This window comes from Capra hircus, chromosome 17, assembly GCF_001704415.2.
Source record: "Capra hircus breed San Clemente chromosome 17, ASM170441v1, whole genome shotgun sequence".
Classification (NCBI taxonomy): domain Eukaryota; kingdom Metazoa; phylum Chordata; class Mammalia; order Artiodactyla; family Bovidae; genus Capra; species Capra hircus.
In genome coordinates this window covers 9857681-9873387 of record NC_030824.1, presented here as the reverse complement: position 1 = coordinate 9873387, position 15707 = coordinate 9857681, and the positions used below count along the sequence as shown (strand labels likewise).

Sequence of the window (15707 nt, the reverse complement as noted above, 5' to 3'; positions counted from 1 at the left end):
GGGTTGGTGCTTGGGGGGTGCTGGGGGCCTTGTCCTGTGCGGCCTGCTGCCTCTGACAGTGGAAGAGAACCATAGCTCAGGGCTCCAGTGAACTTGGCCTGTGCTGGTATCAGCTGCAGCCACAGAAACCCATGTGCTCAGTCACAGACCAGGGAGCCACCGCCCCCTGAGGGTCCAAAGAGACCCTCTGAGACCCTACCGCGCCCCAGTCATGATTTTCTGGCACAGTCTCTTGTCATGAAAAACCATCACTTGGTCTCACCTTTCCCCCGGGCACCAGTGTAGGAATCCAGCACAGATCTGTAGAAATCTATAGACGTTGTCCTTTGCCAGTTAAGAGGTCTCCTTGTGTCCTCTGAAGCCTCGTTTTCCTCTAAAATATCCAGCTGTGAGCCCATTCACGGCCATCGCCCCCTCCCATCCTTCCCGGGAGGGAGGCGTGGAGGTGAGGGATGGGGTGACTCTTTCTTATCTGGAGGAGCCTCCTTGGGCAGGGCCTTCTCCCCTCTTCCCGGGGTCATTACAGTGTCTCGGGCAAGGCCTCGCCCTGCGCTGAGCCTCAGGCTTCATTTGTAAGTGGAGGCAAATAACCGCTGCAGCTGTGCCATCAGAGTCTTGCGCTGAACCCCTTCAGGGAGGGGGCCGCCCTGTCCCGCCCCCAACGTCCTGGCACTGCCACTGCCCTTCCCAGGGTGCCAGTCACCTAAGCCGAGTGCCCAGCTGGTGACTCTGGGGGAGAGGAGGCACTCGGGACAGAGAGGCCCCGGGCCTGCCCTGACCCCACCCCCCGGTGCAGTGTATTGGCCAGGCTGTGGCCATGCCCAGTGTCTGCAAGTGACCCGGCTGGCCTCCCTCTTCCCTCACTCAGGTTGTTTAAGCTGAAGAAACGTTACCGCAACGTGCTGGACACCATGTTTGAGCTGCTGCCCCGGATGGCCAGGTAGCGCCCTGACTCTGGGCCCCCAGGGCCAGGCGCCACGAGGCTTGTGCCCTCTCGGGGCGGGCAGCTGGGTGGGTGATCACGGGGGGCGGGGGAAGGGCGAGGAGGAGTCCCGGAAAGGACGGACATCAAGGGTCTTCAGGGAGCCCGAGGTCTTGACCACCACCAGTCTCCCTGGCTCCACTGTCTTCACTGAGCCATCAGTCAGGGAGGGCGGGGATCTGTCAGCTTCACTTACCACCTGTGTCTGCCCTCACAGGTAAGGGGTGACTTGCTGGTCAAGGGGCGTCTGGTGCGAGTCCTCACCCGGGCCGTTCTTCCACCCCCTGACCCGAATCCGAGGCCCGCCCCCTGCAGGCGCTCTCCAGCTGGCGCACCTGGCTAGGGGCACACGTCTCCCCTCGGTCAGCTCGGGGGTCTGCGGTGCCAGGGCCGCCGGGCAAGCTGGGCTCTCCCGCCGGGCCCTCGATCACGCTCTGCCCCTCCTCCCCAGCCTGGGCCTCACCCTGCTCATCTTCTACTACTCCTTCGCCATCGTGGGCATGGAATTCTTCTGTGGAATCCTCTACGCCAACTGCTGCAAGTGAGTTTGCAGCCGGGGCCCCCCGGGGGCAGCCTGCGTTCCTGGAGGGCCCCAGATGGGACTGGCACAGCCGCCTTTCCCCAGGGACCCGACCCCCGAAGCCACCGCGCCCGTTACAGCCCTGGGATCGCTGTGCCGAGCTTCCAGGGCTTGTCAGCACAGTGCAGCAGCTAGGAGAGGGGCCTCTCTGAAACGAGGACATTGAGCCACTCACCCCGTCCCCCAGGCAGGCTCTGGGAGCCTCTCTCCCAAAGGCCTCTGTCAGCTTTCCCTTCGTGCTGAGCACTGGAGGCTGCTCCACTGCTGGAGTGTGGGCCAGGGGCCATGGGCAGACAGGTCAGCTAGGGGTGGACTGACAGGATGAGACAGACACACGCGGGAAGGACAGAGAGCGGGGAACACAACCTCCTGTGATCCCTTCCTTCCTCCCAGGCCCCCATGATGCATCCAGTATTCTCTTTAGAATCTGTCCTTGTAGCTTCAAGCCCTAATGGATAAAGGTCCCAGAGCCACCGGCAGCATGTTGGGCTCAGAACCAGAGCCCGTAGTGGTGGGTCACAGATCTTAGGGCACACCAGAACCCCCAGGGCAGCTGCTTAAAAGTTTAAACTCCAGACCCCACCCTGTCAGGTGCTGCCCTCTGAACAAGCTCACTGGGGGCCCAAGGACCAAACGTGTCAAACCATTAGCGTGATTTACAGCAGATGAGTCATAAAAAGGCTGGAAGGGAAGTAGCAAGTAAGCTCTCAGAACAGGGGTGACTGATTACAACAGAAGAGAATATACAGTGCTCGGCCAGGTGGTGGGGGAGCCCCGTGAGGAGTGGGCCTCTCTCCAGGCTCTGCTGGCACCCGGCCTCCAGAGCACCCTGCAGACTGGCGGGGTGGGGACTGGGGTGGGGGAGCTGCCTAGAGGAGGCACTGTCTTTCTCTCCCCTCCTCCAGCTGCTGAGAGGAAGAAGGTCTTAGCAGCAGAGAAATGCCAAGTGGAGGAGGATGTGGGGGGCGAGTCCGGGGGTTCCCACCAGCACCCTGGGGACTCCCCTTGAGACAGGAAGACGGGCAAGAGAGCTGAGGGTTGGCGGGGGCGGGGTGGTGGGGGGGTTGCTGGGCAGGAAACCAGGCTGGTCCAGGCCAGATGCTCCTCGGTCTGACCTTGGTTTGTTTAAATTTTCTGTCCTCTGTCAAGGTGACCAATTGTCTTGTAACCTTCCCCCCACCCCTCTGTCTCCCCGGCCAGTACAAGCACAGTGGCAGATGCCTACCGCTGGCTGAACCACACCGTGGGCAACAGGACCATCGTGGAGGAGGGCTACTACTATCTCAATAATTTTGACAACATCCTGAACAGCTTTGGTGAGTGCAGGAAGCCCAGGTGGGCCGTGGTACCCACAGGTCCCAGGTGCTGGGGAGTGCAGCTGGCTGAGGCCTCCCCCTCCCCAGGGCGTTTGCCACACTTGCTCGAGTCCTCTTTGGCCCCCATGGAGCCTCTAGTTTGCCCAGCTTGGGGTGCAGCCCAAGCCAGACCCCAGGGCTCACTCGGGCGCCAGGTTTTCCTGCATCTGCTGTCCTTTCCCAGCATCGGGGAGCAGCAGAGCTTCACGCTTGGCTGGGACGGGTACAGCCTGATGCTGGGGAGCCACCCCCCTTGTCACAACCCCAGTGTCATGGGGGGTGCCCAGCCACAGTGCCCTGTGCATCCAGGCCAGGCCCACACAGCTCTGCTCCTGGTGTCCACAGAGAAGCTGGAAGGGCAGTGAGCCACAGACGGTAGGGGCCTTGCCAGATGCAGCTTTCTCAGAGCACCCCCTCATGACATCCCTAGACCGAGGAGGTCTGGGGGGCTCTTCCTCAGGATCCCCACCCCAGCATCTCGAGCTTCTGAGGCAAAAGACGCATGCTTTGGGGGCCAGGCCGAGACGGGACCACTTCCTATGGGGCAGGCGCTCTGGAAGGGTCTTGGCCGCTCTCTCTGGAGCTCACAGCCCAGGCTGGCAGACAGGTGCCTGGTACCCAGAATAGGTGGAGAGAGGCCACTGACCCCACTTTGCAAAAGCGGGTCTGATTAAGACGCTTCTGTTTCTCCCTTCTGTTTGGCAGTGACCTTGTTCGAGCTCACGGTTGTCAACAACTGGTACATCATCATGGTAAGGACCTCCCTGTCGGCTCCTGGGGGTGTCTGCCCTCACCCAGCCCAGCAAGGGGTGCATTGCTCTCCTGTCCCCCACAGAGGGCCGGGGTTCTGTGGGGAGACCAGGATATGGGCTGAATCCCGGGGCCACCCCACCATTAGCTGAACGTGGCCTTGCTCCCCACCCTCTCTGCATATCCCTCACCAGCCAGGAGAGGCCAGGCAGCCAGCCTCTGGTCTCTGTCCTGCTCCCACTGCTGTGGAACTGAGATCTCACATGGCTCGGGGCAGCTAAGTCTGTGTGCCACAACTAAGACCCAGCACAGCGACACACCCACACACACAACTTGAGGGGATGGACAGTGGGAACTTGCCAATCAAGGAACAGTGTGGCCAAGGTGCTTGGTTGGTTTTTCCCATCCTTCAAATTCTTCCAAAGGCTGCCTGCCTTAGTCCTGCGCCATTAGCTCTGAACGGGGAGGTGTCCAGGCCTAAGGAGCACAGAGGAGTTTTTGCACCCAAGGAGCCAGGTCGGCCTCCTTTGTCTCCACAACTGAAGGCAAATCAGGAAGGGTCTGTAAAGAGCGGGGCCACAGAGAAGGCTGGGTAGACAGCGCATCCCCGCCCCCCGCCCCCGGCGCTCGCTCACCGCCTGCTTCCCTCTGTCTGCAGGAAGGTGTCACCTCCCAGACCTCGCACTGGAGCCGCCTCTACTTCATGACCTTCTACATCGTGACCATGGTAGGTCGGGGGCCGCAGAGTGCCCGGGCTCTGGGGCCCCATCGCAATTCACACCCCCCATTCCTCTCTCCTCCCCTCCCTGTTCCTGGGCAGGTGGTGATGACCATCATTGTGGCCTTCATCCTCGAAGCCTTTGTCTTCCGAATGAACTACAGCCGCAAGAACCAGGACTCGGAAGGTCAGTGCGGGTGTCTGCCGCTTGTCTGCCTTTCTGTTCAGCTGTCAGCTTTTCAGCTGTCTGGATGTCCAGTCTTCTGGCAGTTCAGCTTATCAGTCTGGCTTATCTTTCTTGACCTCTTATTTGCATTATTTTCAAATACTTAATGACTAAAATAAACACTCAGGATCTCATCTTAAAAACCAGAACAATACAGATCAGAGATCAAGAAAAGCCACAGGCCGACTGTGACCTCAGCAGCCCTCTGTCCCACCTTTCTCATCTCCCAGGCTGCTCACCCCTTAGCTGTTCCTTTTAGTTACCGTCCCTGTGTTCCAAGCAACATGTTTGTCCTCTGGTTCTTGATTTAAACGATGTAAATACTGTGGGCCGCAGAGCCCATAGCAGCTTGACAAGCCCGGCTTCAGTGACATCCTCCCTTTTCCCAGGTTGCATGGCTTTCTGTGTACTGATCCTCTATTCTTTCCAGATTCTCCATCAAAACCGCCACATCCCTATAGTGACTTGTTTCCAAATCTCTGTCCTCTCAGGCTACCTGATTGTTTCCTTCTGGCTCGGGGATGGCCTCCTGCAACCCTGTCCCCTGTACGCTGCTGGCCTGAGTAGCGCTCCTCACAGCAACTGTGAAGGGCAGGAAATGGGAAGGATGGGAGTGCTAGATGGTAGGGGCGACATGGGGGGTTGTATCCTGCAGATCCAGGGAACCTTAAGCCCCCTATAGGGGCAGCAGGGAGGCTGGCTAAACCAGACCAAGCCAGGCGCCTTCCCACTGCCCTCCCCTCCCGCAGTGGACGGCGGCATCACCCTGGAGAAGGAGCTCTCCAAAGACGAGCTGGTCGCAGTTCTGAAGCTCTACCGGGAGGCAGGGGGAGCCAACTCAGACATTGCCCAGCTGCTCAAGATCCTCTCCCAGATGGAGAGATACGAGGTGGGGAGCCCCAGGGCCTCGTCCGAAGGAGCTTAGTGCAAACCCTCCCCCACTGTCCATCCCCTCAAGTTGTGTTTGTGGGTATGTCGCTGTGCTGGGCCTTAGTTGTGGCACACAGACTTAGTTGCCCCGAGCCATGTGAGATCTCAGTTCCCCAACCAAGGATTGAACCCACAGCCCCTGCATTGGAAGATGGATTCTTAGCTACTGGTTGGTGTTTAGTTGCTTAGTTGTGTCCAACTCATTGCAGCCCCATGGAGCCCGCCAGGCTCCTCTGTCCATGGGATTCTCCCAGAAAGAATACTGGAGTGGGTTGCCATTTCCTTCTCTGGCTTAATCACTGGACCACCAGGGAAGTCCCCTGTCCCCACAAGTTTTAGTGACTTTTTTGGGGGGAGGGGGGGCACCTTTGCAGAAGCCAGAGGAGCATGTGAGGCCTGCTGAAGCCAGGCACCAGGGCCCAGACTCGGGCGGGTCCCTGTAACCTCCCCATTCTTCCCTAGCAAAATACCTTGGTGTTTCTGGGACGGAGATCAAGGACCAAAAGCGACCTGAGCCTAAAGATGTACCAAGAGGAGATTCAGGTAGGAGCACCCCCCAGACCGCACTGCAAGTTCCTCCTGCGTGGGAGTGGTCCTCCCCACTGCCGGGCGGGGGCCCATCTCCAGTCCCCGTCTTGAGCTGTGGGGCGTGCTCGGTGGGGAGCTATGGGATTATCTGTTGGAACCACCACCAGTGGTCTTTCAGGGCTCAGCCTTGAACCCCTGAAGCATTAGTTCCCCAACACAGGTAGCCCCCCTGTCTGTTCTTCCGCATGTCACTGACCTCATCTTCTCATCCTCTGAGCCAGAACCGAGAAGGAAACACGCGCAGCAGGAGACACACAGGGCAGAGGGAGCATGGCGGGGTGGTTCCTGGCCAGCTTGCCAGGACCAGCCTCTTCAAAGAGGGGAGTTAGGAGGTGCATGAAACTGCATGGAACTTTATACAACTTGTGAGCTCCAGGTTTTTCAAGTGTAAGATAAGGACACCCGGCTCAAAGGGGATATACCATGGAGGGTTGGGGGGGGTGCCACATCTCTTTGTGAACCACACAGATTATGTTCACAAGTAAAGGGTGATTATTACCTGGGCCTCATTTACAAAGAGGTTTGTGCAAAGCACATTGGACAAGGAGGTTTGCATACCTCTAATTAGAAAGGGAAAGACTGCACAGAAATTTTTCCACTTAGGGGCACAGTCAGCCTTCCCAGCAGGTCTGGGGGTGGTGTTCGGTCCCAGTTGGGTGGCCCTAGCAGCAGCCTCTCTGCTGCTGCCCACAGCAGGTGGAGGCCCCAGTGCTGCCCGGCCTGGGTGACCCCCATTAGGCTGGGGTTAGCTGGCAGGAGTGGGGCGGGACCCACTCAGCACCCTGTCTGCTCTCTTGCTTTAGGAGTGGTATGAGGAACACGCCCGCAAGCAGGAGGAACATCAGCGACAGCTCAGCAGCTGCGTGGTCCCTGCCACCCAGCAGCCTCCAGGCAGCCGCCAGCGCTCCCAGACCATCACCTAAGCCCAGCCTGCAAAAGCCATCTCTTCTATGCAATAACACAATAGTATTATTTTACTACAATGTATCAAAGTAATGTATGTGTATATATGTATATGTTATATATATATATACACATCCATATATATATGCACATATTTATATACAGAAAGGAGAAAAAGGCCGACAAGATGGGGTTTGGTTTATAACCGCCTTACCCTATTTAACCCTGGAAGTCGGCTGCTTCTTGGGGGCGGTCAGGCCACCAAGAGCGGCTCTTAACATGGAAGGCTCCTGAAGGCCCCTTCACAAGAGCACGTGAATGGACCTGCTGATCTCTGCAGGGCTGGCCTTCACAGTGGGCCCGCGTGCCTGTCACACCGTCTTCCTGACGCTGTTCTCAGAATCCTTCCCCACCCAGCAGCCTCCCCACTGACCTGCCCTACAGCCCAGGGCTCCTGTGTCCTGCTTTGGGGACAAAACCACTTAGGAAGGAAAGAGCCCACATCCTCGGGTTGGTATTTCTCCAGATGTGATAATGGAATGGGTGTTCCCTTGGGAAACCAGTACCCAGCAAGCACCTACCGGAACCAGTGATCCGGGGCTGTGGGTACTCCACGTGGTCAGATCTAAGCCAGCGCCGGGTGGCCAGAGATGCTGTATCCTGGCTCCGTGAGCCTTCTCACCTACCGTATGTTTCAACCCTTGTTGCTGAAAATGCTTCTAAGATGGCCCATAGGAGGAGGAGAACAGGCCAGTGGCTACCACCCTAGAACAAGTCCTAAAGTGAATGGGCTTTCTCCTTAAATCCCTTTGCCTTGGGATTGTCCTGTTCAAGCAAAAAGATATTTTGGTTAATTCAGGATTCTGCCAAAGACTGCAGCAGGTCCTTCACGTGTGTGTGTACTGAGGAAAAGGGAACAAAAAGCAGAGGCTCACCTCAGGCCGTCCACGGCCGCCCACGTTGGTCCCCTTGGCCGGCTCTGCCCTCACCTTGAGCGAGTCACTCCCCGTGGACTTGACTGAGGTGGGAGCAGGGACTCGGCTCACTCCAAAGTTTCCCCATCCCCGGGGGGAGGTTCTGATGGCCCCTCGGTTTCCCGGGGACCTGGGGCGAGTCCTGAGATTGGAGTGCCGTCGGGGCGTGAATGCACGGCAGGGCGGGGTTAGCAGTGGTGGCTCCTGGGCTGCACCCCGGTGCAGGAGGCAGCATGCAGGGAGGACAGGGCAGGGGGGAGCCCCGCTGGGCATCCTGCTCCAACCGCAGCTCTCCAGCTGCCCCCGTGAGCTAGGAAGGTGGGGGCCAGAGCCTCTGCCCTCCCCGCATTCTCCTTCCAGCGGGGCAGGATCCGGCTCCCTACCCCACCTCCATGGCCAAGTCTTGACTGCGGCCTCGGAGGGCTGATCGCCAGAGCCAGCATCCCATAGCTCTGCCCCTCATCAGGGGAGGAGTGGTGGTGGTTTTTTTTTTTTTTTTTTTTAAGCACAGCCCTTTAGGGAAACAAACCAATCACTGAGAACCACTGAGGTTCCCACCAGGAATCAGGAGAAGGACATTGTCCTCCTCATCTCTGGGGAGCCACAGGCTGCTGCGGGCAGCTTGGCACCAGGCCCAGGCCTGGACCCCTTCCCCGCTCCAGAGAAGGAACTTTATTTGCACAACCGGGTGCCTTTTAGCTTTTGTGTACTGAAATGGGCATTCTGGAAGCAGGAGGCAAGGGGCAGCCTTGAAAGGAAGGCATGAGTCCTCTGATCTCAGCATCTGCCCTCAGAAGAGGGGTGCCAGGGAGGCTGAGCGCACTCCCCCACCCCCAGGGTGACGGCTGCTACCAGGAAGAGTGGGGTTGAGTCCAGGCTTCCACCCCTGTCCTGCGAAAGGCCCTGTTTTAAGTCAGGGACAGGACGGAGGCCAAGTGGCAACAGTGCTGATGGCCCAGACTCCAGCCCCGGGTGGGCGCCCTCATCACTGAGGCCAAGGACAGCTGCCCCGTGGGGTCTCTGGGGGCCTCCTAGGGTGGACCCTCCAGCTCGCACACAGGCCATCGAGCAGGGAGTGGGTGTCACCCAGGGCTGTCAGCTCACCCAGCTCGGACACCCTCTCACCTCAGCTCGGTGACACCGACGTGAGGCATGCCGGCCTGCTCTGGGCCCCTTACCACCTATCAGTCAGCGTCTGATGGCCCTGTGCCCTGACCCAGCTTTGGTGGGGGACGCCATCCGGCCCCTCCTCCTCGCTTCCCTCCCCTAACCCAGCCTTACTCCACACCACGTGACAATCATTTTGTATCGGTAGCGGGAACGATGCTGTAAGGTTTTGTACGTCGGCGATTTGTTACCTAGAAAACCCACCATGTCTGCGGATTTCTGGCATATTAATAAAGAGCCTCCGCTTTGTACGTGTGGCTGCTGCCTCGTGACTTCCAGCAGGCACCACGCGGTGGCCTCCACGATCGTGGGGAGCAGGGACAGGACCCAGCCATGCTGGTCCATGACACCACCTCAGCCCCACCCCTAGACGCGCCACAAAGTCCAGATCCATCAAGCCCAAGAACCTTCAGCCCTGGATCCAACTGCCTGTCACCCTGGCCCGGGTTAAGAAGAACTAGTAACAGCTGCGTGTATGTTATTCTGTATCCTTGAAATATTTAATAATTATGTTCATTGGAAGAAAAGACAGTCAAATCCCTCTACTGCTAGCCTAAGGCATCGAGCAAATGGAAAAAGGCTTATTAAAAAGGGGGTCACTGGCTGCCAGCAGGAAGACATCCGGGAGTGCTCACCACCCTCCCAGAGCTTGCGGGCAGGGGAACCCCAGTCCAGGGCTCCCCCTGAGGTAGGCACCAGGTACCGTCAAACTGACTCCTATTTTGCAGCTAGGGAAACCTCTGAAGCCAGCAGACAGTTCTAGAGGCAGAGCCTGGAGCTGCACCGCCTAATTTGGAGCCGCTGATGGGCCATTGCCACTGGCAGCCATTGAGGAGCAATACATATTGTGATTAATTTCACCATTTTCTTTTGGCTTTATTAGCATGGCGACTCAGAAATTCACAGTTAGGGTCATGTCTCCTATGTCTCTGCTAGACGGTGCAGCTCCAAAACTCAGAACACTTTGTATGCTGACCTGACACAGGCTATCTGCCAGGTCCGAGTCACCCTGATTCCCTAAACCCTGGTTTGGCAGCCCTCTGGGCCCTGAGAAACATTGCAGGAAGGCAGCAAGGGGTGACTAACCGCCTCCAGCCCTGAATTCTTTGGGGTCTTCCCGAACCAGCCTGGAAGACACCCAGGTTTCCCCCTTCGACCCAGACCCCAACCTTCAAAAGAGGCTCTGAAGGTAATGCAAGGAAGTCTTCCGCCTGCCGCTGGGACTCTGTCCACAGGGAAGCCCCGTCGCCACAGTCCCAGAAACAAGGTTTGACTGTCCTCACTGCGCACGGCAGTGACCTGGAATCTTTGGCAGAGAGCGTGGCCCCCAGGAACCCACACCCTGTTCACGGTTGGGGCCGCGCGGGTTCTGCAGAAGGCACTTCATCCTCCATCTCATCGCCTGCAGTGACACCTCCCGACCACCAGGCGGACTCTGACGCAGCTTCACTCACACAGTTTTCAAGTGAATCACTCCAAATTCAGTGAGCAGGGCCACCACGAGGAAGGTCAGGTAGAGGAGGAGCAGGCAGCAGCCATAAACTCGGCTCAGCTGGAAGCACTGCAGCGGAACCAAGACCAGGGAACAGACGAGGCTGAGGCCCAGGGTGCCGGCCAAGATCCACACCAACAGTCCGTCCGGCTCCAGCTGCGGGGGGAACAGGGCAGAGAGGCTGGGTTACAGCAGCTGACAGTCAAACCGAGGTTTGAGGTCCCCTCCTTAGGGACCAGGGAGGACTTTTGGCCTCCCTGTGAGATAGCTCCCCCAACTTGAAGTTCAGTGTTTTTAAACCACCTGAACGTGAACGTGTGCATGCTCGGTTGTGTCCGACTGTCTTGCAACCCCCAGGGACTGTAGCCCCCCAGCTCCGCTGTCCATAGGAAATAGTCCCCTTCCCACTTCTCTCCCCTCCAGACTTAGCACCTATCTAATACATATGGAAGGCTTAACCCTAGGCACTACACTAGGTATTTCGCACCCACCATGCCCTCTCATCCCCCCATTGTGTAAGGTCACCAGTCCGCAGTCGAGGAAAGCGAGTATGGCTGGCCCTTGAACGGCACTGGTTTGAACCGCCTGAGTCCACGCCTGTGGGTTTCTTTCAACCACAGCATCCGTATTCTCATTTCACAATCTTTAAGCCCGGGGGGGGGGGGGGGGGGGGGGGGGGGGGGGGGGGGGGGGAGTCCATGGTGGATTAGAGATCACAATAGGTGGAATCCAAAGAGCTAGGGTCTGAGACTACCTGCTGGTCCAGTGGCTAAGACTCAGTGCTTTCAATGCAGGGGGCCCGGGTTTGATCCCTGGTCAGGGAACTAAATCCCATATACTGCAGTGAAGAGCTGGTACAGACAAATAAATATTGAAAAACAGCTAGGGTTTGAGTCCTGATTCCATCCTAACTCTTTCCGTATCCTGCCCCTGGGCCATTCATTTATCAATTCCTTTGCTTTTGAGGCTGGAGAAGGAAATGGCAACCCACTCCAGTATTCTCGCCAGGGAAATCCCATGGACAGAGGCGCCTGAAGGGCTGCAGTCCATGGGGTCGAAAAGAGTCGGACACACTATCACTCACTCACTCGCTTTTGAGGCAGAGACAGCACTATGCAGATTTGTGACATGTGGGACGGTCAGTACCCCTAATTCCTGCATCCCTACTTCCTGTCAAGGATCGACCGTAGTACGTGACAGCCCAAATCCGAAGTCCACAGATGTGTGGGTACACGTGTGCACCAAAAGCCCCGTGTATTCTGCAACCAGACATGGGACCAGACAGTAGGTACATGTTTAAGAGCAACCTGCTTTTCAGCCAACAGTACGGCTCGGACTTCCTTCTGTGATGACCTCTTTGATGCCCTGTGTCTTACACAATTAACTGCAGGAGCATTTCCTAAACTCAGCACAAAGGCAGAGGAAATGCAGACACACACTGCACTAGGAGCCAAAGGAAAGAAACAGGGCCCCCGGGGGGCCAACCCTGAAGCCTCATTATCTGGAGCTGTCTGAGAATCAGGAATGAAAGGAACCTATTAAACCCTTGAGAAGTATAAACAAAATCTTCAGACAGAGGGTGTTTACCCCTTAGAAAAGTGAACTTTTCCAGCAGAAGCTATTTGGCTTATGGGTGTGGCCACTGTGAAAGGCTGGCCCACAGCCAGTTCATTACAAATCTTCCGTGCGGCTATTCAAGAACTAGCTGCCTCCCAGAGAAAGAGCTGGGCGACTTTGTTCCCATGAATGACTCCATCATTCAGCTGCACGTTCCAAGTGCTTCCACAAGATTCACCTTAAAACTGTCCCCTGGGCCACATGCCCCACCCCATCTTCATCATTTTCTGGTTTGGCCTCGGAATTCGAGCGCCTGGGAATGTAAACTCTGGGCAAATCTGGGTCACATCTGCCTTGCATCTGCCTATGCAATATTTCCAAAGAGAAAAGCTCACCTAGGAATCCCAATTTCTTCTCCTTGAAAAAAGCTGGAAGATCTGGCCATAGGGAGGCCCATCCAAGTCACCTACACAATTGGGTTACCTGCCCTCAAGTAGTGTTTTCTTGCTGGTGACCTGTCCTTCAAGGGTCTTAACCTTCATATTTCTCCAGGGAGTATATTTTAAAATGCAGATTTCCAGCCCACCACCCCCTGGAATGCTGGGGTCAAGAGGTCTCATGTGCCCCCCAGGGAATTTGCAGAGCCCCTTGAATCCACAGAGCCTCTTTCGCTCTGTGCATTTCAAATCTATGGAGGTTCCTCCCTTCTGGGGCTGTCGTCAACACTCTCTCATCCCGGCCTGTCCTCTCCCAACAGGGGTGGGATAAGGTGTTCAGCCTGGCCCTTAACTCGTGTGTGCTTATCCAGGAAGTTGGGGGGTGGGACCAACCCATTTCACAGGTGAAGAAGCTGAGGCTTAGAGACCCTCAGAGTTCTACTTCAGTCAAAGTCCTATAACAAGACACTTCAGTGATGAGACCAAGTCAGGAGTCCAGAGCCTTCCTGCCCCCTTCCCTCAAAGCCACGTCTTATTAATCACTCCATGACCTTGCAAGGAAGACTTTTAACCCTATATGCAAAATATTTTAAAGATATGCTACAAATCAGACATCACACATTTAGACAAGTCCTCTCCCCAGTAAGTGTAACCTGCGGAGATGTGAATGGCCTCTGGTCCAGAGCGGGGAGGGGAGGAGGAGGCCCTTATGAAGCGGCTCCTTGTTGAATCATCCAGCACTTACCTTCACCTCCATGTGGGCCCTGGAGATCTGGAGCAGGCAGCCCAGCCCCACTCCCACCAGCACATCTGCAGTCCAGTTCAGGAAGTCTGTTGGAACATAACACCCATAACCCCGACACGCAGCCCACTGACGCTCTTTCTGATCTCTGGCTGCCACCCGCTCCCTTCCCTCAAAAGCCCTCGCTGAGGAAGCCTTATCCTTAGCACCTCTAAGAGTGTCCAGAGTACATTTTGCCTCAATCTGTAAGGATCACAGGAAGTGACAAACACTTGGGGCCTGGTGAGATGGAGAAACAGAGGTCATGTGAAGTGACTGGGAGGACTGGTGATGGAACATGGCACGGGGGACACTGCTCCAGCCAAGGCTCAATCCTTCCCACCCCAACCTGAGAGGTCAGGACAGGCCACAGCCCTACAGCCAGGAGCAGGTCATGGCGGCAACAGGCCGTGACAAATGGCAGGAGGCATCTGCACACAGGTCGCACAGCTGGCACGTGGCAGGGGTGGAACCGGGACCCAAGACTGCTGGGATTCCAAGCCCTGCCTTTTTCACAGCCCCAGGCTGCCTGACCCTCTCTTTTCTATATAGACCAGGCAAATGAAAGCCTACAGGACAATCTGGCCCACTGTCTGCTTTTATTAATAAAGTTTTATTGGGACAGTCAGGCCCATTCGTTCATGTATTGCCCATGACTGTTTTCACACTTCAGTAGAAGAGTTGAAGAGTGGCAAAAGAGTCCTATGGCCCACAAAATCTAAAATATGAACTCTCTGACCCTTTAAGAAAAAATTTGCCAGAATTTGCTGGTGGTTCAACAGTTTAGAGTCTGCTTGCTAATGCAAAGGACGTGGGTTCGATCTCTGGTCCAGGAAGATTCCACATGCTGCAGGGCTACTAAGCCAGGGTGCCACAGCTACCAAGCCTGCATGCTGCAACTACTGAAGCCCATGCACCCTAGAGGCCATGCTCTGCAACACGAGCAGCCACTGCAAGAAGCAGCCCGTGTACCATAGCTAGAGAGTAGCTCTCACTTGCTACAACTAGAGAAAGCCTGTGCAGCAACAAAGACCCAGCACAGTCAAGAACAAGTAAATAATTAGGGGGAAAAAGAAAAAATGTGCCACCCCTGACATCTACAGACCATGACATCTGTAAGAGGGAGCGAGGTCTTCCACGAGCTCAGTGCATGGGTGCCTGCTGACAATACCTCTGCCCTAAGAAGATGAATATCTGCCATCACTGCTGTTTACCAAGCACTTCTGTCACTTCATTCGATCTTTACAACAACCTATGAGGTCAGTCCTCTCCATATCCCCATCTTATAGATGAAAAAGCTGAGGCTCAAGCAGCCGAGTCACCTGCCGCAGGCGTTCCAGTGCAAGCCCGTCCCAAGGGGGCGGAACAGAGCCCACCCTTGGCTCCCAGCACTGAGGGAAGGGCAACCACAGAAAGGATACTGAAGATGATGCCACCGAAGCAGGCGGAGAACGCCATCCTCGGGTAGCCCTGGCGGGCCAGCGTGAAATCTGAGAAGACATCTGTGTGGAAACGAGAGAAGGCCTTGAGCGGTGTGAGACTTCCCTGGGCCTTGTCAGTCACTGCTCCTTCATTCTCACCCAGTCATTCAGTCAACACACACTGATGAATGTCTGCCTGACTCTGGCACTAGCTCGTCCGGGTGCTGTGGGAGGCCACACTGTCGCATAAGACACAATTCCCTCCTTAATGCACCTGCTTCCTTCCCACCAGGGGCAACCTTGTGGGTGTGACAAGCCAGCGCCAGCCTTTCACCCAGGTCCTGACCCTGCCAGCACAGCGCGCGTAGGCTACATCACTTCAGTCGTGTCTGACTCTGCAACCCCGTGGACTGTATGTAGCCCACCAGGCTCCTCTGTCCACGGAATTCTCCAGGCAAGAATACTGGAGTGCGCTGCCATTCTCTCCTCCAGGGCATCTTCCCAACTCAGGAAGCAAATCTGTACCTCTTGCGTCTCCTGCATTGGCAGATGTGTTCTCTACCACAGTAGAGTGCCTCTGTGCAAATTAGGAAAAGGGGCCCAAAAAGGTGAGTGGAAGGGGAGCTAGTTTTGGGGCCTTTGACCCCTTGTCAGCATGCCCTTGGGCCATGTACAACCTGATTAACCGTACTTGGCTGCTCTAACCTAAGGACATACGTATTGGATTGGCCAAAAAGTTCATTCCGCCTTTTCTTTACTGTCAGATGGAAAACTCCAAATGAATTCTTTGGCTAACTCAATATGTATGCATGAATGCCTACCCATGCCACACCTATGAGCATGGGT

General features: G+C 56.2%; 2 protein-coding genes across 10 annotated transcripts in view; one reads left to right on the top strand and one right to left on the bottom strand.

The window, feature by feature from the left end:
• Nucleotides 1-9424, top strand: part of TPCN1 (two pore segment channel 1) — a 64033-nt gene extending 54609 nt beyond the window's left edge. For 2 of the 7 annotated variants that reach the window (XM_005691485.3, XM_018061169.1), the window contains 9 exons: nucleotides 869-940; nucleotides 1434-1523; nucleotides 2763-2878; nucleotides 3623-3669; nucleotides 4326-4394; nucleotides 4488-4572; nucleotides 5361-5500; nucleotides 6004-6084; nucleotides 6933-7052. In XM_005691485.3, coding sequence (XP_005691542.1) covers nucleotides 869-940; nucleotides 1434-1523; nucleotides 2763-2878; nucleotides 3623-3669; nucleotides 4326-4394; nucleotides 4488-4572; nucleotides 5361-5500; nucleotides 6004-6084; nucleotides 6933-7052 — 820 coding nt within the window. The other 5 variants (XR_001919373.1, XM_018061166.1, XM_018061165.1 and 2 more) reach the window with 5 other exon arrangements.
• SLC8B1 (solute carrier family 8 member B1) overlaps nucleotides 9646-15707 on the bottom strand; it is a 29224-nt gene continuing 23162 nt past the window's right edge. For all 3 annotated transcript variants that reach the window (XM_018061172.1, XM_018061170.1, XM_018061171.1), the window contains 3 exons: nucleotides 14862-14942; nucleotides 13405-13469; nucleotides 9646-10821 (listed from right to left, as the gene is read on the bottom strand). In XM_018061172.1, coding sequence (XP_017916661.1) covers nucleotides 10624-10821; nucleotides 13405-13469; nucleotides 14862-14942 — 344 coding nt within the window. In that variant the 3' untranslated portion in view covers nucleotides 9646-10623. The remainder of the gene's footprint in view (nucleotides 10822-13404; nucleotides 13470-14861; nucleotides 14943-15707) is intronic.